General features: G+C 44.2%; 1 protein-coding gene across 1 annotated transcript in view; it reads right to left on the reverse strand.

Moving 5' to 3' along the window:
- The window catches only part of bsna (bassoon presynaptic cytomatrix protein a), an 82,313-nt gene that overhangs the window by 52,394 nt on the left and 5,589 nt on the right, over positions 1–24,330 (reverse strand). The window contains exon 2 of the mRNA XM_029833906.1: positions 13,177–13,798. Coding sequence (XP_029689766.1) covers positions 13,177–13,798 — 622 coding nt within the window. The remainder of the gene's footprint in view (positions 1–13,176; positions 13,799–24,330) is intronic.

The following is a 24,330-nucleotide window of genomic DNA, read 5'->3' on the forward strand; positions in this document are numbered from 1 at the left end:
AAATTAGTTTTAATGCGGGTGACACATAACAACAGGTGGGAAACAACAAATCGTCTCATATTGATCTGACGTGGCATTCTGCATGTGGGCTGCCGTTCCATATTTTACTGAGGTGTCCTTTGGTTTTACGGTCAGTAATGGCTGAGCGTAGTTTTGGGAAGTGTTGTGTGAAACGACTCGGGCTTTACTGACAATGGTGACGATGATTCGAGGGTGACAGTAAATCCTGACAGCGTTCCAGTGAGTCAGCACAAAAGCAACGTAGCCATTAGAGGCAGACACCGCCCCAGCAGCAGCTTCAGCTTCACACGGGCAGAACTTTCTCTGGTGTGCATCAGCATGGGCGCTTCCTGCACCTGGAAGCACCTGAGTCCAGGTGCTGCCCCAACGTGGGAACAATCCACGTCACCAGCTGCATCATTTCCACCGTTTTCAGGACTGTGCGAGTGTCTCACGAGAGAGCAGACGGCTGCAAAACTGTGTCCAGAAAGAAGGAAAATAAGCTCTGATGAGCTCCAGAGAGTCAGCAATGAGGACTGAAAAGAATCGTTCATTTCCCTTTGAATTTTACTGAAACATGGCTGACTGCAAATCCAATTTTTCTGCTAGTCAATTCTGTTGTACCAGCAGACGCTATTTTAGCTTAAACTGTTGTTAGATTAAGCTAACGGAAGAAGAAAACAAGCCTTAAGTATAAATTCTGAAATACTAAAGAAACATATTTCAGTGAAGTGCCGTTTCCCCCTTAGACTCATGGGTTTATCTCAGTCCCACATACCCACAGCCGTCATAAATCCTTCACACGCACACACAAGCACACACACAATCCACATTTCCGCCTACAGGAAAGAGAAATAAAAGGATTTTTGCCGCTCTGTCTTGATGGCAGGATGAGCTTTTTCCTGCGGCTGCGTCGTGCGAAGGCTGTCATTGATACACACCCAGTCAGAGCGTTCACAGATGTGATTCACACACATTCCAGCGACTACCTGTCAGCATTAAATGTTCACGTCCCAGTTCCCCAAATACCACTTGTGTTAAAAGAGGTGCTAAAGCGAAGGGAATCGGAGGTGTGATTTAGATTTCTCCACGTTCCTGGAAAGCTGTTCATGTTTTTATCTCATTTTTATTTTCCTCAGTTCTAAGATATTATTTTATAGGTAACTGGGCTCACTCACAACCACAGCCTGGGAACCGTTCAGCCGGCCATAATCCTAAACTGCAGGCAGCTCCACTGGAGCTTGTGTTATAAGACCGTGTGTGGAAGCTCTGGTAGCACCAGGCGTCTTCCTGCTCCTCCTTCACTTTCTCCACCATCACAATTCTCCACAAATAACACAAATCCACCGTTTCTATAATAATTATCTGCATCATTAACATCAGTTTTCTCTAAACTGAAGCTTGTTCCTGGTCAGACTCCCATTGAATTACGCTGCCGTGCGTCACCATTGTGTTATCGTGCTTTTATTACAGCGGTTACACGTATGTGACTCCACACGCTACAGGCAAATATACAAATATGTTTACAGGTCAAAATGCAACATTTTCAGAGCTGACCCAAAAATCTCGACTCTTTTCCTCGATCCCAGCTTAAAGGAGACTGAAATATGACTTTAACTTGAGGCAATGGTGGTAATGTAGCAATTTAGTGTCAGATTAAATAATGATGAATTAATAATGAATGAAAGAGTTTTGCCTCATTCAAATAGTACGGTTTTATTCTGTTGACCACCTGGGACACAATACATTGACCTTGATTCAACAGATTAAAGGGCTTTCTCCTTCAGAATAGCAGTTCCTACTGGTTTCTTATTATAGTAACATGCAGCAATTAAAAGCCATTTACATTAAATGTCAGCTAGCTGTAATTGGTTCCGGTTGGCTGCAAATGTCACATGAATTGTAAAGTAAATTAAGCTCACCACAGGTGTAGCAAAGTGGTTGGTCGGTCTGACTGAGCAGCTCATTTTCTGTCATGGAAACAGGATGCACACGCACAATTACGCAGGCCGTGCGCACACATTAGCACGCTAACGCCACACGTGCAGACACAGCCTAATGCGATGCTCGTGCACTGCTCCTGCAGAAGCCGTTTGCCCCTCCACATAGGGACAAGCTAGCTGTTAATAGACCTGTCTATCACAGCGATCTGCAGCCCATCAGGGTAAATGGAAGCGCAAAGAGAGCGAGGAGAGGCGTGTTTGCGTGGGGAGAAGATAAATGTGGAGAGTTGGGGAAAACAAGAGGGGAGAGATGAGCAGACGCTTTCAGGGCTGGGTTGGGATTATTTATGGAGCCGTTTTATTCACACGCGTACAGAGGAGCGGTGGAGCAAGGTACACGCACAAACAAGGGTTGCTGAAATCAGGGAAGGAGAGAGGGGCCGAGGTCTGGGTCAGACATGCGCTGAGGTTTGTTGTTCATGTAAATGCAGTGTGTTTATCAAGCAGGTTTCTTCAGATTTGAGGGTGTTTCACATCACCTGCCTGCATTCTCCCTTTCACAGGGGGACAGCAGGGACTTGCTCGCATGTACTCATTAGGAATCGACAGTTGTGCGTTACCAAGCACCTAAGGAGCAGCAGGGGTCCAATGAGCTGGACGGCCTGAGCTACCTACGTATATGTGGAGCCACACGTTTTCATTCCTCTCATGCAGTGGACTGTATGAATATATTCAAATTAGGCCCAACTTTGGCTTTTTTGACCTTCAATTGACAACGCCAGCGCACACGTTTGCAATTAAACCGAAGCAGAGACGAGAGTTTTAGTGTGTTCCAGGAAATCAACTTGCTCTCAACTAGTAATCAGCCTTTTCAATGATATCCATCCCTCCAACACCACATGCAACTGTAGAAACATGCAACTAAACACGAATGAAGGTGGACGAATCGAGCAGATTCAAGGTACTAATGTGTTAGTGTGACGATAAAGAAAAGTAACAAAAATGAGGTTGTGGAAAGTCAAGGCCTTGCTTCCATGGGGGAAAAGAGGAGGAAAAACATAGCGTGAGCTCACTCTGTGCTCGACGATGAGGTTGACTTTCAGAGGTTGAACTTATTTAAAGTGACAGTTTGTCTGGACGCTCACGATCACAGCAGCAAGCTAATGTCCTGATCAATATTCCACACGGAGGGAGGACGTTCCTGGAAGGAGTCCCAGGATGAAGTACTGAGGTTTGACAGGTAATAATACAGGTACACGCAGAGGCCTTCTCATTTGAAGTCATAGATCTATATCTATATACGTGTGTGTGTGTGTGTGTGTGTGTGTGTGTGTGTGTGTGTGTGCGTGTGTACTCGGGACAACATCCATTGGTTTAATGGTTTGTAACCTTGAAAAGAAATATTTAACATAAGCTTACCTCATCTAAAAACAACAATCTTAACCCAAACCAACATAATTGTCCTTTCTCAAAAGAAGAATCCATCTTTACCTCCATTACAGAGCGAAGGTTGCACCCATCCAATCCCTTTAGAAATACAGGAGTGTCACTAACGCTACAGTAGGCGGGAGTGGCTTTGGAAAACAGGGTTTATCTGTGCTTAATGTCTGTTGTAAAGCTTTAATTTGACTGATCTGATAGGGACTAAGTTCATTTGAGTAATTTAATTAAAGTTTTTAAGGCAACTAGTTAGCTATTAAAGTCTAATGAACGCCCTTTATGAAGATTTATGCCGAAAGACCTGCGGCTAAACACTATCAGGAAGACCGATGTCATCAAAATGAAAACAAAGTAGTGAGATTAAAGGGGGGGGGGGTCATGTGAGTCTCCACTTGACACACCAAACACGCTGACGGATGAGATCCTTGAGATTTAGATGCTGAATTAACATAACGGCATTAAAAATGCCCTAAACAGACCAACAGGACCTGACAGCCTGCAGAGGACCAGCGTCCTGCCTGCTCAGACGGAGGCAGAAGTGCCTCAGCGCTTTTCATACTTATTAATATCTGTTTCCAATGTTAGATAAGAAACACTGTCTGGACTACAAAGGCGGCACCAGAACCTCCCGAGTTTAATAATAAAGAATAGGTTGATTAAAATGCTGACCGACCCACCCCGAGAGCCCGAGACGGATCTGAACCTTTGAATGATAAGAGTCACACAGAAAGACTCCGTCCAAGAACTAATGGCACTGCAACAGCAGTACACACACACACACACACACACACACACCCACACCCACACCCACGCACACACACACACACATGCAGAAATCTTCTGAAACGCATATACTATCTCTTTTAGCATGCTCATCCCTGTTTTCCATCACTCCTTTGATCACCAGTGTGAATATATTTGGTGAAATATCCGTTTGTCTGTGTGTGATTGACAGGTGAAGCTCCAGCTGAGAAACAAACAGCTTATTTATGTCATTGCTGAGTCTAATCAGAACATTCTCAACACACCAAAGTCTATGTTTACGCACGGAATAATGAGCCCGACCCGGATCGCTAATTCTCCTCATTAGCCAATTAGCTAAGTTCTTCCTGTAGAAAGCTTGTTCAGTCATTTGTTCTAGCGTGGTTCCTGGTCCCGGTTCTGACAGGAGACAGGCTTTAATGTAACCTGCATGAATAAAGAAACCTGCATCTGGATCCACTCATGTAGTTCCACAGTTCCAAGAATCATTTGTTGGGAATGTCTGTTGTTTGTAAGGGAAAATGAAGATTAAACAAAGATTAAAATGCAGCACTTATCATTCTGGTGACGTGGAGACCGTTTTGTATTAAAGGCTGATAAAAACAAAAATCAATCACCATCCACCAGGCGCTGTTTGCTGAGGTTTAGAAGAGTGGATGAAACGGGGCCACCTCCACCTCAAACAGTCTTATCGCGCAGCTGCAGCAGCCGTTCTGAGGGGGGGGGAATCAAAACCCCTGTGTGGACGGGTGGAATTTGGGCGAAACGTCTCCGCCGTTGTCCTGAAACAGCTCCCACAGCCAGGGAGCGAAACGACGAGCAGCGCGCGTCACGTCCGGAAGCTGATCCGACCACAGCAGGTGTGTGTTAAAGGCTCTTTAGAGTCTTTAGAGTAGAGCCAGCTCAGTCCAGCAGCAGCGGCAGCATTGTTGACACTTTGGGGAGGGTACTTTTCCCCCTGTCGTTACTCTTTAAAAGCAATAAAAACCCAGCAGAATAAGTTTTGGAACGTGTCTGTTTAAAAGGCGCTGACCTGGCTCTAATCAACCTGACCTTATTAGGTGAACAGCGTCTCAGGAGTGGCTTCACATGCTGACCGCTATAACCGGGAGTCATCCAGCAGCCTCCTCCTCTCCACAAGTGCTCTCCGCTATCTTGGCCCGCCTTTTGCTGATTTTTTGATTCCATTCTCGTCCATCCTCTTCCTCTTTTTCGCCTCTGTCACCAACATCCTCCGCCCTGACGTCCGCCAAGGCTGACTTTGTTGTCAGCTCGCCCAGTTTCCTTTTTTTTTTCTGGTCGGGCTGCTCCAGAGCTGCACTAAACTGGATAATAAAAGGTCAGAGAAGCCTCTGAGCGATGGTCTGAGCAACTTGGACATGAGCGCTCCTCTGGCGAAGTCAGATTGCTTTACAATTGATAGTAAGCAACAGATCAGACTTTAGAAAGCCCATAAATCAGGGAGGGATGAAGAAAGGGTTTCACTTCCAATCATTTACAGTCATGTGTGTCATCATCAAATCTTTCCCAGCAGGGGTGTCAGAACCCAGTCCTCCAGGGCCACAATCCAGCCGGGTTTTCTATCCTCCCAAGAGGCAACAGGGAACCCAGGTGAAAGGGTTCCCTATCTGGTGGGTCAGAAAACCCGGAGCCTGGAGGACCGGCGTTTGTGGCCCCTGTTTTAGTGCATCATGATTTAAGCAAATAAGTGCATTTTGTGGATGGCAGGTTTTTTTCTGCTGTGCATTTTTATGCAGAATCCTGCACGCCGACAGGTTTGTAGTTGACTCAGTTGGCATTAAATATTCATTAGAAATGTCTGCCTCCACGTGAGCGCACGCATGCCTCACGCGAGCCGATTAAAATATAGATGTGTCTGGATGCATGTTTATTTTTCTGCAGGCGTGTTGCTGCAGAGACCCCGGGGGCGTTGCAACCCGCACGTGTGTGTGTCTCCAGGTGGGTGCCCAAGGCTTCGCTCATCCCAGCTCGCGCTCTGCTGCTCTCTCATGGTTAATGCATGTGTAGGGAGAGTCCTCATCCCTCCAGGTTTCTGCCCCTCGCTCTCACCCCCTCTGAGAATAGATCCTGATCCCATATAAACACAGGCAAAGTTAACTCCTCTTCCTCCCCCGGTGTTGAGGGCAGACCTTGGAGGAATTATAGACGGGAAGAAATGTGGTCGAGGAAAGGGCAGAAGGGGATGCTAACGTGTGAAGAGGGTGATAAGGCGACATAAATATAAGGAGCACGTACAAGAGAGGGGAGGATGGATTAGCTCCGAACATCCTCATCAATCACAATACGGGGCCCTCTGGCTGAGAAAACCTTTTAGTTAAAGCCTGTTTAATGAAGGGTGATGAGTCAAGTGGGAACAAAGATTTACCATCCAAAAATGGTGACCAAACAATGCGATACACGCCTCTAAAATGGGCTAAATGATGATTCCCCGTTAGTGTGCCTGGTTTTGGGTTATAGGGACGTATCCATAGATCTACAAACCCAAACTGCTTCACTTTTTCCTCAAAGTTCCAGGGATCCAAATGAGGTACACGGTTGCTCTATTTACTTTTGCTAGTGAGCCGTTGCTAAGGCTAATGTTTTAGGTATTACTAAATGTGTTGGTCTATGAAATTGAACCATCAGCGTGTATATAACGTCTATACTGTATTTAATGACTTTATTTAATGACTAGCTTTCTCTCCCTCTTCCATGGCTCTACTTCTGTCTCTGTGGTAGCTTCATCTGCCATATGGGCTCGGCTCTGAGTGGTGCCAGGTTAGACACACTGGGCGGATACTGTTAGAGGACACACACCAGAATTTCCACACACAGACCCAGACTAGCCACTCTGCTGGGCTACAGCCAGGAATAATTCTCAACGATCTTTACAGTGACATGCCTAAACAAGCCAGCGTTGCCCACATCGCCACTTTAGTGAGACATTCTCAACGACTCACAAATGCTACGTTGGTATTTGCTGTTGTGTCTTTTGGTGTGTTGAACACGAGACCAGGTATTCGGCAGAACATTTAAAAGGCCTCTTGGTAAAAAACATTATCTCCGCAATGGTAAAGTAAAGAAAGTGAATGAAACTGTTGTGAGGCAAATACCTGCTTAAACATCAGGCAGCTTGGTATCTATTAGCAGCTAAATAGCCATACAGCTAAAGTCCACTACAGACTCATTGGAAAAGAGTTACTCCACTTCCTCCATGACCCAGATGGAAACAAAACATCAGCAGCGCTTGCATGACCCTTTTAACCTGAGGAGACCCTTAAACAGGTCGATGGGTGAAAAAACAACGTTTACATTTAGTGCCGGCCTAGAGAGAAACTTTTAACTTTGGTGTTTACTTTAAACATTATCTCCGCAAACACAGAATCACAGAGCAACGACGGCGGGAAAGTAGCAAGAGATGCTCTGTTGACATCGAGACAATGAGCAACTGTTTCCACATTTCCACTGTTTGCTGTCGGAGGGGGTGAAAGTCGCATTTACACCTCTTCAACAACTGGCGCGATGTCGGTGTGGGTGGAGAAAAGCAATCTCGCTAAAAGGAGGAGACGTAGCTCAGATGACTGCGGTACTAAACTTTACAGTAGTTTGGCTCCTCTCCCGCATTTGGGTTTGTTGATGATTTATTTAATGCCGCATTGGACGAAGGAGCACAAAACAATGAGTGGGTTAGGTGTCCGCTGTCGCCCCGGCGACGCCGTTGCCGTGACGGCTGCTCCCAGCAGATTTCTCTACCTTGGTATTCCATTGCGTTGCTGGAGATACAGGCATGTAAACACCCCGAAGGAGCCAGTCATCATCTCGCTACGCACGCGCTTACGTACACGCTCGCCTCAGGTTTCTGCTACCCTGGTCACAGCATGAAAATGATGAAAGGGTGTCAAAGAAGGAATGGTGAGAGTGGAGGTGTGAGGCGGAGAGAGAAAGAGGGGGCATGAAAAGAGTCAGGCCAGTGCTGTTTCTGTCTTTAATGGGATCGAGTGGGGCTGCAACGTCGATGGGGATGGAGGGTTTATTCCTGCTGGGGCCACTCAGAGTCAAGACTCCGACAAAGTGTAAAGAACAGGATAGTTTAGAGACTGGAGTTCAACTCCGGCTGTGATTCCCACAGTAACACTGTTCCCCTGATGGGAGGTTGCTGAAGCGTTGTACAGTTAGATGGTGAGCTACACATGCACAGACATTCCTCAGCAACTAACCCCAACCCAGAACTAGATGTATAACCCTAAATCTGGCCAAGTCTGAACAGACCCTTGGAATCATAGAAACCAGCCAAAATGTCCTCAGGTCGCTACTCAGTATGCAGCATGGACATAAACTACATATTTGCATTGCCTTTCATACAGCAGCAACGAGCAGCAACATTTCTGGTGGCTTTAGTGTCAAAAATCAGTGAACGCAGTCTCTGCGTGTTGCTGCTTCAGCATTTATCAATCTGACACCATATGAGACAGTTTACCCTTAAAAATGACACAAAAGGAAAAGAAATGCACGCGTTGAGGAGGAACTGGGTGTCCACACTCACTGTGGACACCTTCATAGAGTTATACCTCTATACCTCTATAATATAACGATAACTATAATATGACTGAGATGAAGCCAGATGTCAGGCTCAGGGAGGATGGTGTCTGTTGTTGCAGAGAGGACGGTTGGAAGCAGGAGATGCAGCAGAGAGCAGGGAGGAAAGATGAAAAGAGAATGAGACGAAGATGGGAGAGACTCAGACAGGGTGACGGCCGGATACTTTAAGGAAAAAAGGAAACGTGCATTTCAGAAAATCCGGGAGGCGGCACTTTCGCCGCGTCAAATAAATCTTAATTAGGTGTCAAGATCCAGGCACCCGTGATGAATTTCCCCGGGAGCAACAACACCGCCCATCGCTAATATCAAGCCTTTGCCACTGCTCTGGTCAGTCCTTTAGTCTTCTAAAGTCAGAATTCAGGACTTCTAATAGCAGTTAATTGACTAAATGTGGCAATAAGCACTTGAATTTCCACATACCAGCAGTAAGCCTTTCATTTCTGGTTCAAAACACAGATTATGAAGCATTTCAGTGGAAGTTGCTTTGAATTTTAATTAATTTAATCAAATGAATACTCATTTAATATCACCAGATGCTAGTTTTTGATTTCTGGGGTTATTATTATTCTTAATTTTCCCATTGTCTGCCAGAGCCAGTGTGCAGATAAGGATAAAATACTCTCCAACCACCTTCCCTGATGAAGAGCTGATTTTATATTAGCGATATTAAAACATCCTCAGGCTGCAGCTGCTGCCCGACGGACAGAACGCTGGAAAAAACAATGTAGCACTGATGAGCTGACGCCCACCGCTATATTTAACTGGAACCCACTGAAGGTGTCGTCTGAATTATAGTCATTATCCCGCGTCTGCGCTGATGAAAATATAGCCTCCCGTTCAGGTCAGTGAGGTCGTGTTTGTCATTATAGACAGAAACTTTGTTTTTGTGCCTTAACTGCAGCAAGGGGAAAAAAACTCCCATTAGGGTAATAAATGTATTATATCATTGAAGTGGAAGAGGTAATTACTGAAGTGTCATTCCTGTAACCTGTGTCATTACTACTGTTATTATTATTATAATTAGCATCAGCTCAAAGCTTATTTTACGCTATCAATAAAAAGCCACCGCATGTTTGTATGTATCGTATTCATGAGTTTACTCACGGGTGTATTTTGTCAGAAATCTAGGGTTTGTGTGAGAAGTCTGCAAAAAGAAAACAACAAAAAAAAACAGAGATGTGAATGAAGATTTTTCCAAAACGATCAAATTGCCGTGGTACGCCAGGGAGACCTACAGCTGGGAGATTCAATTATCCATGATGAAGAGGCTCCAAAGCTCAATGGGCTGGAATGCTCTCTGTGTCTGAGGTAATAAGAGGGGCTAATGTCTTCAGTCCCATCGTGGAGGAACCGTCTCTGTCACATCTGCCTTCCATTTGGATCCCCTTCACTCAGGAAACGCCGGCGTAACCTCGGCTTTTTCATTCCAGAAGAGTTTAGATCTGCCAAAGGGAAACTAGTCTCAATGTCGACCGGCAAGGCCTCATCAGAAAGTTTGATGGGAATGTTTTTAAATGTTGGTGTGAAGAGAGGCCCCTCGGTGGCAGGTTTCAGAAGTCCAGGGTTTTGTCTGCATGGCTAATGTTGAGAAATGGGGACGATTAACGGTGGCGTCAGATCAAGCACCAATATTCTGACGTTGCTATGAAACAGAGCTGGCGCCAAACACCTGCCTGTTTAGCTGAGGAGAAGAAAGGGATGGACGGAAATAGAGCAGCTGAGAGGAAGAAGGAGTTTGTTATCTCCTTTTGCAGCTCACTTTATCCTGTCTCCGCCTAAGAATAACTGATCAAACGTGAGCTGACGCTGAAGATGCAGGTGAAACACGGAGGGGGCAGCGTTCTCTTTATACTTTCTTCCTGACAGAACAAGAAATTCAAAACAGAACTTCCAATCTTCCCTAAACTTCTCCACAGCTTCCTGCTGGTTGCTATCAGGCTGACCGGGTGTGCCGCAGGTGCTGACATGACACATATCCTTCCACAGCCTTACGCAACTGTAAACATGGTCTGTTGTTACAGACACAAAAAAGGGTTTCATTCAACCACTGACACAAGACATCAAATGAGAAAGGCTGAAGTCTGTGTGAGGTACAATAAAGGCTTCGTTTCCATATAAGCATTTCAAATATCCCATTTGACTGAACTCTGGCCCAGGAGAGGAAGTATTCTCTGTCTTATTGTTAGATGCAAGTTAACAGCTCACATATGTAGAAAACGTTGTTTATGTTTTGTTCTAGTTCGTTATATTTAATGAGAAAATGACAGTAGCTGTGGTGCGTTTGAGACCCCCCCCAAAAAAACTGCATTTTGAATGTCACAATTAAATCCGACAACGCACAGACAGCAGCTCAGTTATGAACCTTCATGAAATTATATTAATGGCTTTTAAAAACCTCGTCAAAATACTAACCTCTACAAAGCCTCAAACTCTCCTTTTTTTTAAGGAAAAAAACTGTTGTCCCCGAGAAAGGATGAAAATACATCCCTGGGGTTCTTTTCTGAACACTGAAAACTTAAAAATCACCCAGAAATGCACAGTGTGGGTGTTAATGAGAACAGTGTGACTCATGTTATGTTCACGAGCAACTTCACACACAATGACTTCCAAATGAAAGGTTCAATCAGAGATGCTGTTGATTAATAAGCTGCTAGTTCCACTGAGTGCCACAATTCTAAAGGAAAAGATCCACAAACAACAGTGATGTAGGCATTTGGAGGGCTGAGTGTTGTGTGTTAAAGACTGACCAATGATAAAAGACAATTTAGAGATCACTATTTTAATTTTTTTTTGGAATACCAGTACTTAATATTATCATTAATATTTCTAGAATTAAACAACAGGTACATTATTAAAGTGGGATCAACGAGTGAAGTGAAAGAGAAACCATTTAAAAGTTGTTTAGTGTTTCAGGATTTGTCCTGCGGCATCCCACAGGGGTCAGTGTTCGTCCCACACATGTTTATCAAACAGGACCAGATTACGGAAATGTTGTCGTACTAATAAGAGAGCTTTTTTTTTACAACCCTTACATCAATTTAAAAGTTTATGCCACTAAAAGTCAACGACAAAACTTTTTAAAAACTATATTTGTTGGCCATTATTTGCTCTTTACATATTTGAAATAAAATCTGATTCAATTATAAATTTAGAAAATAATCTGGGGATGGTAGCCTACATCTGACAGCCAAATAATTACAGTCCGTGTGCAACAGGTTTCTTTACCATCGTCTCTTCAGCCATTAAATCGCAGCATTTGATGTGTTTGCTGAGCTGAGATTTTTCCTTTAAGGTTAATCCCCAGATGAACTTGTATAAACTGTGAACGGTACTTTAAAGAGTAAAGGTTCATCTCTGTCTGACAGGGGTCAGACAACTCAGTTATAGCTGGAAAGAAATCTTATTTTATGACGTGTTTTTTTACAGCTTTTTTTTCTAATAAATCTGGGAATTCCTAGTACATTCAGGTGTTTTTAGTTTTTCAAGTTTTGTTGGGTTGTTGAGAACCTGGACCAATGAAACAGCTGTTTTTATTTATTTCAACACTTAATTATACTGCTGAAACCACCTTTTGTTTTACATTAATAGGATTTCATTTTTTCAGCACACACAAAGTAGAATGTGTGAAAGCGATTACAACTGTTTCATTTGTTTTTATTTCAGGACCTTAGCACTTTATAATAAGGCAAATGTAGACCTCTTTCTGATTAAATCTAGCTGGAGCCGTCTTCCTCTTCATCCCATATTTCCCCATCAAGTCAGCATTATTTAATCAAAATATGAGTGTTGAAGGACACCTGAAGACACATCAGTTCTGCTAATATGAAATAATCTCTTTGGTTTGCCCGGATAAGTCTGCTAAATGTTATCTGATGCAAATGAAATCAGAAGGCAGTACAACAGAGGCTGGCGCTGTTCATTAGATTACCAGAACACACAGAACATTGATTAGCTGTGATAATAACGGATGATGTTCAGTTTTAACTGTTAATCCACTGCTGCTGACATAACAAGGCCAGAGCTGTCGCACGATTAAATTGTTTTTGCTTTTGATAATGTCCCAATCAGCTTTTATTCCTTGGTCATTCCTGTTGCCTTAAATTTGATGATGGGATTCTGTTTCAATCTTTGGAGTTAGTGAACTCTGGACTTCATTTCATTTTTTTTTTAATCCTAGTGCCACTCTAGTCTAAATATTGACTGGTATGTATTGATTATCTGCCCCAACGACTTAATTATTTAAAATGTTAGCTGAATCTTTTATAGGATACTCGAGCTCCAGAGTACTTCAGAGATAATGTCTTACCTAATGTCAGAAATCGTCGAAATCGTCAATAAAATAAATAGCAAAATGATTCATTCCATCTCATCATTGCATAAATAACACCACATTAATATATAAAACCATAAATATGTGTCAAACATGGCCTACCTCAGTGAGGTGTGGATTGGGGTTGAAGCCGCACTGGTTGCAGACAGTGGCCTTACACTGGGTACAGGTGTTGTAGTTGGGTACAGCCGGTGGGTTGGACAGCTCTGTGGTGGTGCACACTGGGCACAGCTTGCTGCTCGGCATTGGTGCAATCTGCGGCACCGAATACGGTGAGGTGGGCGTCACGCCGCGGTCGGGAGACGCAGACGGAGACCGACCGCTTCTCGAACCGCTGAAGTCGACTTGGAGGTTTCGGCGGGAGGCGTGCTGACCGGGACTTCCTCCGTGTCCGTGACCCCCCATGCTTGACCCAGGCGGACCGAGACCCATCCCGTGGCCAGATCCAGATCCAGGGCCCTGCCCCATACCTGAGGCCTGACTTGACTGCATGTGTCGGGGGGAAACTGGACTCTCATGAGTGGCCAGACGGTAGGGCTCCCCAGCTCTAGATCCTATTCCTCCACCACTGCCCATGCCTGCTCCCATTCCTCCTCCCATCCCTCCTCCACCTATGCCTCCCATCCCTCCTCCACCTATGCCTCCCATCCCTCCTCCACCTATGCCTCCCATCCCCCCGTGTTGCATGCCTGGTTTGGGGCTACCCATTGGACCCATTGGACCCCTGAAAAGAGAAAAAGAAAGAGGTTGCCATCAAAATAGCGTTTAAAAAAGAGCTAGATTTAGAAGGGCTTAGGTTTGAGTTAACCACTTGGATGTTCCTGAGGCATAACACCGAAACGACTCCCAATTATAAAGCAGACATGTCTTTGGAGTGTTGCTATAGCAACAGCACAGTGGCATGAAAATGTCTTTGTCACATCATTTATGAAACACGATAATTCTTGTTATCAAAAACCTTTAAAACACTGGGGGGCTCACGGAAGCACACTCAATTACACCACCAGTCAAAAGATTGGACACACCTTCACATTTAATGTTTTGTCTTTATTTTTCCTACTTTATGCATTGTAGAAGAAATAAAACACTATGAAACAAGTTATATGGAATTCTGTAGCAAAAACAAATTGCAAAATAACTCTTGATATGTTTTAGAATTTAGACTCAAAGTAGCCTTCCTTTGCTTTGACAGCTTTACAAACCTTGACCTTTTCTCAGTGAGCTTCATTAGTCACCTGAAATGTGTAATTTGGAGACTTTCTTGCCCTCTTAATGAGACCGGGAGCATCATTTTATTGTGTAGACATCAGGTTGGTACACAGTTGGCAGCCCTACTTGACAACTGTTAGAATCTATATAATGGCGAGAAGTAATCAGCTGAGAAAAGAGAAACGACAGTTCTCCATTATAGGTCAGCCAGGCCAGAAAACTGCAAAAACTTTGTATGCATCCCCAAGTGCAGTTGCAAAAACCATAGTGCTGAGACGATCAAGGCTCACAAGGCTCACAAGAAACCACAACTAAGGAAAAAACAAGGAGAAGAGATTCGGTTGGGTCAAAACACAGAATGAACAGTGGAGCAGTGGAAATCTGTGCTTTGGTCTGATGAGTCCTTATTTGAGATCTTTGGTTTCACCCGCAGTGGTCGGTGACCCCCAAACACACAACAATGGCTCAGCAGCTCTGGAAACTCCTCCAGGGTGGTTGTAAAACTCATTTAAGGTGACTTCCTCATGAAGCTCATTAAGAGAAGGCCAAAAGTGTGCAAAGCAGTGGTGAAAATCAGGAGTGGATATTTTGAAGAATCTATAATATAAAACACGTTTTGAGTTATTTTAGAGTTTTGTTTCCTACTTAATTCCTTCTGTGTGTATTCATAGTTTTGAGGCCTACAGCGAGAATCTACGATGTTAATAGTCATAAAAACAAAGAAAAAGCAAGCTCGACTGTAAAGCGGGTCTTTGTAGACCACTCCATGATGATACCAGTGACCCCAGTTACAGCCAGAAACACATCGAACCTCTGTGATCCCAGTTCTGGAATGAACATGCGCCCATGAGTCCGAGTCTGGTCTTCTCCCAACTGTGAGCAGTGGGAGGACAATGAAAGCGCAACTATTGATTACTAATGATTAGTGAACTCAAATGGTCCAATTTGCTTTCACTTTTACTCAGTTTATCATATATCACTATGTCTTTTGAACATAACTTCTTTTCTCTGTGTGTGAGTGTGTGTGTGTCGGTGTTTGTTTGTGTGTCAGTGTTTGTGTTTAAAAGGGAAAAGATGACTCAGCAAAAGCCTTAAAGCTTTCCCTGAGGCCCGACTGTCATGGGAGAAGCTCCATGGAAGGAACGCTCAAACTGAACATGAGTCAGCAAAACCAGGAGCAGTTTTCCAGATGTCTCCCTTCCATGCAACATCTCCGTCCCATCAGCGTCCCGTCGCTGAGACGCTGATGGGACGGCCCCCTGCTCTCTTGTGTTTGCTCTGGGTCATCCACAGCCCTTCTGTTCCGCTGATTCCTGCTGCTGCTGCCCGCCACCAGAAAACACCAGAGTTGTTGATTCAACACGTGAAATACAGACTGAAACGGGAGTTTCACAAGAGTGAAGCTGCCCTGCTGTGAGTGACATGCGGGAAAAAATGTTCCCACAGCTGGAATGAATGAATTTTAAGATGAATTAGTGAAGTTTCTCTCACTTTGGTGAACACGCGCTAAAGGACTGTATTTTCACACGTTTCTTCAAAGCATTTACGTGGCATTTTGGGTGTCAGTAAACATTTCTTCATCTGTGTTCTTGACTGTCCACATCAATAAATCTCCCAGAAGCAGTGATGAGCAATAATCTGTGTTCCAGCTGTAGTTACACATGTGCAGAATGTATATGTTTAGTATATTAGTCCATCTTGTGATGGACTAGCAACAATATAGAATAACATATTGCTTTATTTCAATAAAAAAATGTGGAGAAGAGATTTATATGGTAAAACTGCAACTGGTGGGGGAAAGAATGGAAAGGGAGCCTGTGTGAATACTGGTTTTCCGGGAGACACTGTGTCTAATTTCGAGAAACCGAAGCCGACGCGGGTGACAAGGCAAATAACAGGAACGGTCCTCCTCCTGGAGTGTTTACACACTTCAGCTCTGCACAGGCAACATTCATCACTGTCACGGCCAACATTTAATGACCCAACACACACGCACACAAACGCACACATGCCTGTTGAGTCAAAACGATTTCCCCCGCTCCCATTACAACCCCGCATTCACGGCGGGACTGTGGAGCAGGAACGAAGTCCGTCCGCCAATCAAAGGTGAGCGATGAGGACGTAAACAGATGAAAAGAGATGGAACTCCGACACCAGCAGGAGTTCTTCAGCAAATAAAATGTTTGGACGTAACACTCGGGTTGGTCGCCAACGAGCTTCAGTTTCACTCTCTGCAGTTCTGTCAATGCACAGACGGGAGTTTAGATCTGAGCCTCACATTTCCAGCTGCTACATTAGTAGCAGCACATCAGCGCAGGTTACTCTGGCCTTAATGTAAAAACCTTTTCATTTTACACCTCTCTCTATTGATAGAATCGCTTTGGTACGCACCGTTTATTTCCATATGCACCCACCTCTCCTCTCAGCCTCCATTTTCATCCTCTTCTCTCTCTCTCCATCCCTTAATAACTATCTCGCTGCTTTCTCAAGTTTACTTGGATTTTCAGACGCCTTCTAGGCATTTTAGTCAGAGAGAACAGGAGGTTTCCCTTATGTGGGTTCAATTCATGAAGTTAGTCGCGGAGACTGATAACCTGCAAAGTAATTTTGTGGTACAAAGGCCTCGTTGTTCCTCTGCGTAGCCTGAACATGAACATGAAGGTGCTGATGGGCTTCGTCATTCATGATTTAGCTCTGCCGTGATTCACTAGGCCACTTTCCGAGTTTAGACCCAAATACATTGAAGACTCATAGCTAATGACTTTAATCACCAATAAAAAAAAACTCCAATAAATTATTTTGGTCAACCCGTCCCGGCTCCACTGGTCTTCCGATTGTCTGCTGCCCCTTTCAGCATAGTTTCAATTTTAGGGAGATGCGCGATGCATCTGTGTGGCGACGCAGCACCAAGGAGAATCCTCCGTGATCTACGCAGGCGCAGAAGCATAAGCTTTAACTGGTTCAATTCTGTCACCGTACCAGATGAGGTAGTCAAAGATCCCAAATACCGTAAGTGCAAAAATGCTGATAAAAGTCCAAATTCTGTTGGTGAGAAGAAAAATTTGGTGCCTTTGATGACGAACACACACACACACACACACACACACACACACACACACACACACACACACACACACACAATCAGACGTCACAGATGCTGTTTGCTGGTTTCTCTTCTGCCACCAGCACACCTTGGTCGTTACTATAGAGACCAGGTGGACCAAACGTAAACAGAGCCTGAACCCTTGGACCATACGGGCTCATTTTTTTAACAGCTAGCACCTTTCAGATGCTAAGTAAAGGTTTGTCGACTGGGAGCTGAAGAGTGGGAACGGGAAGCGTCCACAAACAAATGTTTGCCTTTGTTGGTTTGTTGGTATCAGTTTCAATAACAAGTTCAGTATTACAATAGAATACATCAATTTTCTTTTTCTTTTTTGCCATTGCTACTGTGAACTTGAGCGTCTCCCTTTAGCGATTAGTTTTGCCTAAGCTGATGTTGCATAACAGCTGTATCCGGTCCGCAGACTCGACATGACGACCTAATCCAACATTACTGATTCAGATATTATTTTATTCCTGATGATGATACTAAAGATTTTCTTAATTTAGACCAGATTCTGCTAACAAAAGCACATAAATAGTACAAAAATAAATAAATAAACTGGTCCTGCAGTAGGAGAGCTTGTGTCCAATCTTAGTTATGTAATCTGTGAAGTCTTCACAGATTCACACAACTCATGCTGATGTAACCTCCCAAACACACACACACGCACACACACACACACACACCTGCTGACTGTGTGACAAACATATGCACGGTACACACCGTGCAGTAATGCACAATGTGCCTAGCAGCAACTGATGCAGTGGTACAGATTTATATCACTGCCCCCTTGTGGTCTGGAGGGTTGTTGTTTTTTTAACACGTCCACATATGAGACAAATTTGTGAAAGCTGTCTTTTTGTGCAACTTCTTAGTTGCAGCATGACACAGGGGGCTGCCTCTCCTCCTGGCTTTCACCGTAAATTCGACACAACGCAACACAAACTAGTTTCACGCTAAAATCTTTAAAATTAGGCCGAGAGCAACGTTGGACCACTAGTCTTGATGTTGTGCGGATGCTGTATGATGGACAGAGACACGGTGACTGCCCAAAATGCCAACGCACATAAGGCAACACGCGCACGTGCCCTCGTGGGCCCTCAGCAGGAGTGACAGTCAGCTGCATCTGTTTATATCTGCAGCCGATATCATCCTGCCTCTCTGGTGCGTTTCCAGATGGCTGCTAGAAATGGAAACAATTGCTCCGTCATGTGTGAATGCGCCGAGCAGCCGCGCTGTTTGATTTGAAGTGTGCAAACTGCTCCTGCAGTTTTTTTCTTCCGTTATTATTGCGGTTCGGTGTGTTTGTGTACATGTTTGCGCACCCCCGGCTCCTGCAGTGCGTGAATCATCCTCTCTGTGCTACATCAGATTCCAGCAGATGTGCTAGTCCACATAAACAGCATGATGAAGCGACACAGCGACTGAGGCGTCCTCAACAATTCCCCCACTAATAAGGAAAAAAGTGTGACCAGTGTTCATGACAACCGGTTACAGCCAACAGGTCCTTGACAGACAGAAGCTAACACTGGTTTGAGTAGCCTGAATGCTAAATGAGAGGTAGCAGGAACACATTACGTGGAATTGTCGTGTGCTTTGTTCTCTACCAGGAATTCGCTCCAAACTGTCACAAACCACTCTCAGCACGGCCCTGAAGGATATAAAAGCGATGCTTTATGGTTTGCTAAAATTAGCAGAGGTATCAAATGTGAGTGTTTATAACAGGAAATGACTGCCAAACTACGAAGCTGGAATCACCAAATTTAATCATATTTTCATTAGAATTTAATGATTTGAGGCCAACGTAAATGATACAATGGCACATTAAATTGTCAGTCTTCCCACTGCCTTTTTAAGGTTCTATATTAGAATGAAAAGAACATAAAAGAACATATTGCTTTTTGTGTCTGTGTATTTCTGGCCTGCTGTAGCGACTCAGGCTTTGACCTCGTGGAGCTTCCGGCTCTGTTTGATGTCTTTTAAACACAAGCACAAAAATGGCAACTCTTGACACTATCAGAAGAACATTTTCAGATTCAGTCTCTCACATGTGTGATGGTGAATGGTCCTCTTTCTGTCCTTTTGGGTTTTGTCTTACTTTCCAAAGCTCCAATCCAAGTGGAGCAAAAAATATTTTAAGAATCTCAACACCAACCTTAAATTTTATTTTATGCACATTTGTCAGTATACAAAATATGAATGGGAACACATCAGGCAACATGTGCAGGAATTTTTACATAAAAGGCTCCTTAGTCCTCACTACATATATGATTGATGCTGAGACAAAAATAAAAAAAGACATAATTGATTGATTGAATTTAGAAGTATTTACAATGCTGTCATTTCGAGGATGGGACCATTTCTGTTTCTAAGGCAACCCAGTCCTCCATTACATTGGATGTGCCTTACATTTGTCCACACGGGGCTACATTTAGCTTAGCTTTTGCACTCTTTAAACAGGCTATGGTAGCAGTGGCAGCAACAGCAGGAGTTGCTTCACGCTGCGCCTGTAATAAATGGATTAATTTGTGCTTTTCAGACTCAAAATGGGAAGTAAATAGGACAGAGGGATAAAAATAGAGCCTCGATCAAACACTTTGCATTTCTCATTGCATCTTGTTGTTAAAAGCTGCTCCTTCTTTGTTTGTTGCTATTGTACCTATTGAAGCATTGTGGGGCGTTCAGGTAGCCTAGGAATGAGGTAGCTGAAGATTGGATGCTCCACCATAAATGGGGGGGGTGTTATTTAGCACAATCATTAAGCTTCTGTTGGTAAAAGTTATTCTGGTGTTTGGCTGGACAACAGCTATGTTAGACATTTTCAGGGCTTTTATTTTGAAAGCTAAAGATGATAAATTACCCGGTATTGACTGACAAAATAAGAAAGCTTGTCGATCATGGGATGCCATATAGATCATAGTAATTCATCAACATAAACAAATTGCAGAAAAGATGCAGTTCATGTGTTTTAAATATAAGATATTATTCATAAAGGGTGGTGGATTCAATTTTCTTTACAAAAAGGAAAAAGCATGAAGCACCAAACAGAAACTGATGGATAGATCTGGTGTCATCGGGCTGCAGGCTGCACTTGTGAAATATTTACCAGCCATGAACTTGCCCAGGTGGCAAATTCCAAATGAGCACTGAGCTAATTTCAGTTGCAATTGAACGGCGGTTAAAGGTTGTCGCGAGGCATCGATCGCCCGCTGGGTTTGATGCATCGTCCCTGCCTGGAAAACAGGATCAGTGTATGTAAATGGAGTGTGGAGGCCTGAAGGTCACCGAATCCAGCAGAAACCTGTCGGTTCTGCATGCGGGGAGAGTAAAATCGATAAGGCTGAGCCTGGAGTTATGAGGTTACCGTGACAGCAAAGCCCGTCCTTGGAGTGGAAACAGAACTGCTGAGACACAACACTGGATGTCCTCACCAGACCTTTTCACACTGGAGGAACATTCTGCAGTAGAGCTAATTCCCAGCTGTCCCCCCCCCCCACACACACACACACTCAGAGCATTCTTAAGCACAGCATCTTTATGGGGGGGCTAATTTAGCACCTATCCAGGTGTAAAGAGGAGTGATAGAAGGTCCAAAGCACATGAAATCATCAGAAATCTCACCCGTGTTCTCCATGTTCCTTTAGAAGTAATTAGGGGGCTGGTTTTCACCTGCATTCCTGCAACTCCAGCTAATTTTAAACCCATTGTAAAAGTGTTTCAGGATCAAAATCCTGGAGATGGTGCACCAAGACCGAGGAGAAGCTGCAGGGCTCATAGCCGGCTGCTCAGTTAAACAGATTCACTCTCTCCCGAGTTCTGCTGCTTTACTTAGTAGACACCCCACTATTTTCTCCTCATTTCCTTCCTTTTAGCTGACTCAGTCAAGAGTCAAGTCTATTGGACATAATCTGTATAATTCTAATGTGGAAAGGGACAAGTTGAAGGTTTCAAGCTGTTAAACTGATTAAGTGTAAGTGTCATATATCCCGTAGTAGAAACAAACAGCAAATATGGGCCTGACAGTCGCAGGTTTTTAGGTTGAAAGTGACTTTCTGACACGTCACGCCTCCAGGATTTGGTGGCATTCGCTAGCGTTAGCTTGGGCTAATTCAATGCTCCCACTGCGCCGGCTGAGGCGATGCCATGAAATAACCTGTGTGTTGAAATGATTTCGATGACTGGGATGTCGTCAGCTTCCTTTTTATGTATTTTATTTAGACCATCTCGCATTCAGAACGATAGGGAATCTGTGGACGGAGGGATTGTTCCTGTTCCTGATTGTTCCACGTTCCTGTGTATACTCTCACACAACGATGTTTGCTGACATGTTCAAATCCCCCAAAATCAGCCGCACAGCGTCGCGCTACAACGACTCAGCGATAAACAGCCTCCAAAATTGGCAACTTTGAGCCATCCCATTGAATCGTGCTCAAACGCAATTGTCTGGTAACAGGATTCCCACATCAAATGGGACAAGTCAGCACGATAAAAGGGAGAGAAGCTACACCCCTCCCCTCCCCCCTCCCCGAAGCTGCCGCAGAGAGAATTGCTCACAAACCTTTAAACACATCCACTAAAATGACCTAAATTCAGAAATCCCATTTCTCCCCCAATTTCACGCCGATCATAAAAACAACCCTTCTGAGTGTTTCCCCCCAACACCACCAAGGGGTTCAAATGCCTCAAAGAAAAGAAGGCTGCATAAAATTAAACCGCAGTAGCAGAACAACATCTGACCTGCTTCAATGGGCATAAACGGTTGTACTAACTAACTGGGTTTTTTTTATACAAAGAGAGTGCACAGAAGCCTTAGGTGGGCTGTCTTAGAACAATACGAGAAACAGCATCAATAGGTGTAAAACTGAACCATCAGGTAGTGATAAAATAACAAGAAAAAGCGCGACCTTAATTTATGCAGTGGTGGTGGTGACGTGTGTTCCCACCCACCATATGAGCCATATACTGGAGGAGTGAATCACCTCTTCCATACATTTGCTGTGTCACGCCTCCTTTATCGCGTTATTTATTGAACATTGAACAAATACGGTGATTTATTCATCTGCTATTGATATAAAAAGTGCACAGAGCGTGTGATACAACATAGAATTGAAAAAAGCACAATGCTGTCATTTGACCTTCATAATTAAAAGTAACACCAAAGAATAGCTGTGAAACATGTCATTCGGAGACAAAAATTAAATCTTGAAGTCGATGATTTAATGAATGATCTTCCTTTCAGCCCCGAGTTGCGTTTCCGCTTTTATGCCGACATGAATAATTATGTTTGGGAGAGCTTTCCGGAGAAGACGCCGCCTGTGCAGAGCAGATAAATCAAACTTTAGCTGTAATACCTGCATCGTCCCTGCAAAACAGCCCGCTGAGCTCACACGATTAATTGGGCCTCGCTTATCGTGACGAGTGGCTTATTCGCTAATTGTTCGCGACGGCAGGTTTGCTGAATGTGGATTAAAGCTGGGTCGATCCGAGTTCCGGAGCAAACACGGGCCTGAGGGAGAGCGAGCCCCCGGATCGGCGCGCGTGTTAGGGCAGCCTGATTTTTGTCTCTCCGTGTCAAGTCTCTCTGACTTCAGCTTCCTGATTAATTGGTCCCCGTCCGCTTGACGTCTGGCAGACAGAGGAGCCGTGCAGGCGGGGTTCTGACCCTGCACCCTGCAGAGTCGGGTCAGAACACGACTCAAAGCCCATCGAATCCTCAACACCTGGGATGGATTCACCGAGAAAGAAACATCCACTCAGAGGTCACGTGAAGTCTACCAATAAACTCTTTGTCTGTGAATCTGTGTTTTGCGTGTACACTTTACGCTCATGATGATGAGTCCAGCGATCGCATGTGTGGACAGAACGATCTGGCTGTTGTAGCCCCAGACAATAGAAATGGGAATTCAAAAGAGGGAATATGCAGCAAACAAGGCACCCAATCAGAACCGAGGCAAGAACTTACGTCAGGCACAGGGGGGCCATGTCAGAATATCAGACTGTCCTCAACATCTAACAATCGGGGGTTAATCAATGTTAAACTCCATGACTCCATTGTAGATTCACAGGAGTATCCATTGCTGGCAATAATATTTGCTCTCTGGTGCCAAACTCTGGGTAGTGATTGTCACCTCAAGCTGAATTGCTTGTTTTCTGGCTCATCTATTAACTCTAAATGATTCTTTTAGTCAGAGTGTTAAATCACTGTCTGAAACTGAACAGAACGTTTTGTCTTTTGCGTCAAAGTCCATTAAATAGTGTTTTAGACACCATGTTTACACTCTTAAACTCTTGGATACAGTGGTATGGAAATGTGCTGCACTGGTTGAGGTGACTGGGGGCCTCGCCGCACCAGGTCATGGCGGACCGGACTAGTGTCTGTTACAAATCCCCACTGAGCCTGGGAAACGGACGCAGCGCTGACTGACAGCCAAAAACCAAGAAGCCTCTGTAATCTTTACTTTTGATCCTTCATTTACACAGATTTGCAAACCCGTTTGGGCCGATTTGTTGCAAATCATACCCTAAAAAAGAAAAAAAAATTAAAATCAGGAAAAACTCTAGAGCAATTTAACTGCCACATCTGTGTAGACAAGGAATAATAGTGATCCCAGATCTGACCCCTGAGGAACCTCACAGAATCCTCTCGCTTGCTGTCAAACCTGTTTTTATTTATTTATTTGATTAATAATTCAGTATTTCTTCAGTTATCAGACTTTAAAATGTTCTCAGCTGAAAACCGAAAGTCTGGGGTTTGTTTTTGGTTGGATCAAAAGCCACATTTCATGCAGTCGCCGTCGCTAACTTGCTGTCTCACTATTGACTGTTGTGGTCTGTAGCTTTGCAGGTCAACAGGAGATGGACCGGTGCTAAGATGAAAGAGCGTAAATCGCCACCTGTCGGAGCAGAGGTGACACAGTGGTTGCTACGGTTGCGGCGTCACA

The sequence above is a fragment of the Takifugu rubripes genome, chromosome 3, assembly GCF_901000725.2.
Source record: "Takifugu rubripes chromosome 3, fTakRub1.2, whole genome shotgun sequence".
NCBI classification, from domain to species: domain Eukaryota; kingdom Metazoa; phylum Chordata; class Actinopteri; order Tetraodontiformes; family Tetraodontidae; genus Takifugu; species Takifugu rubripes.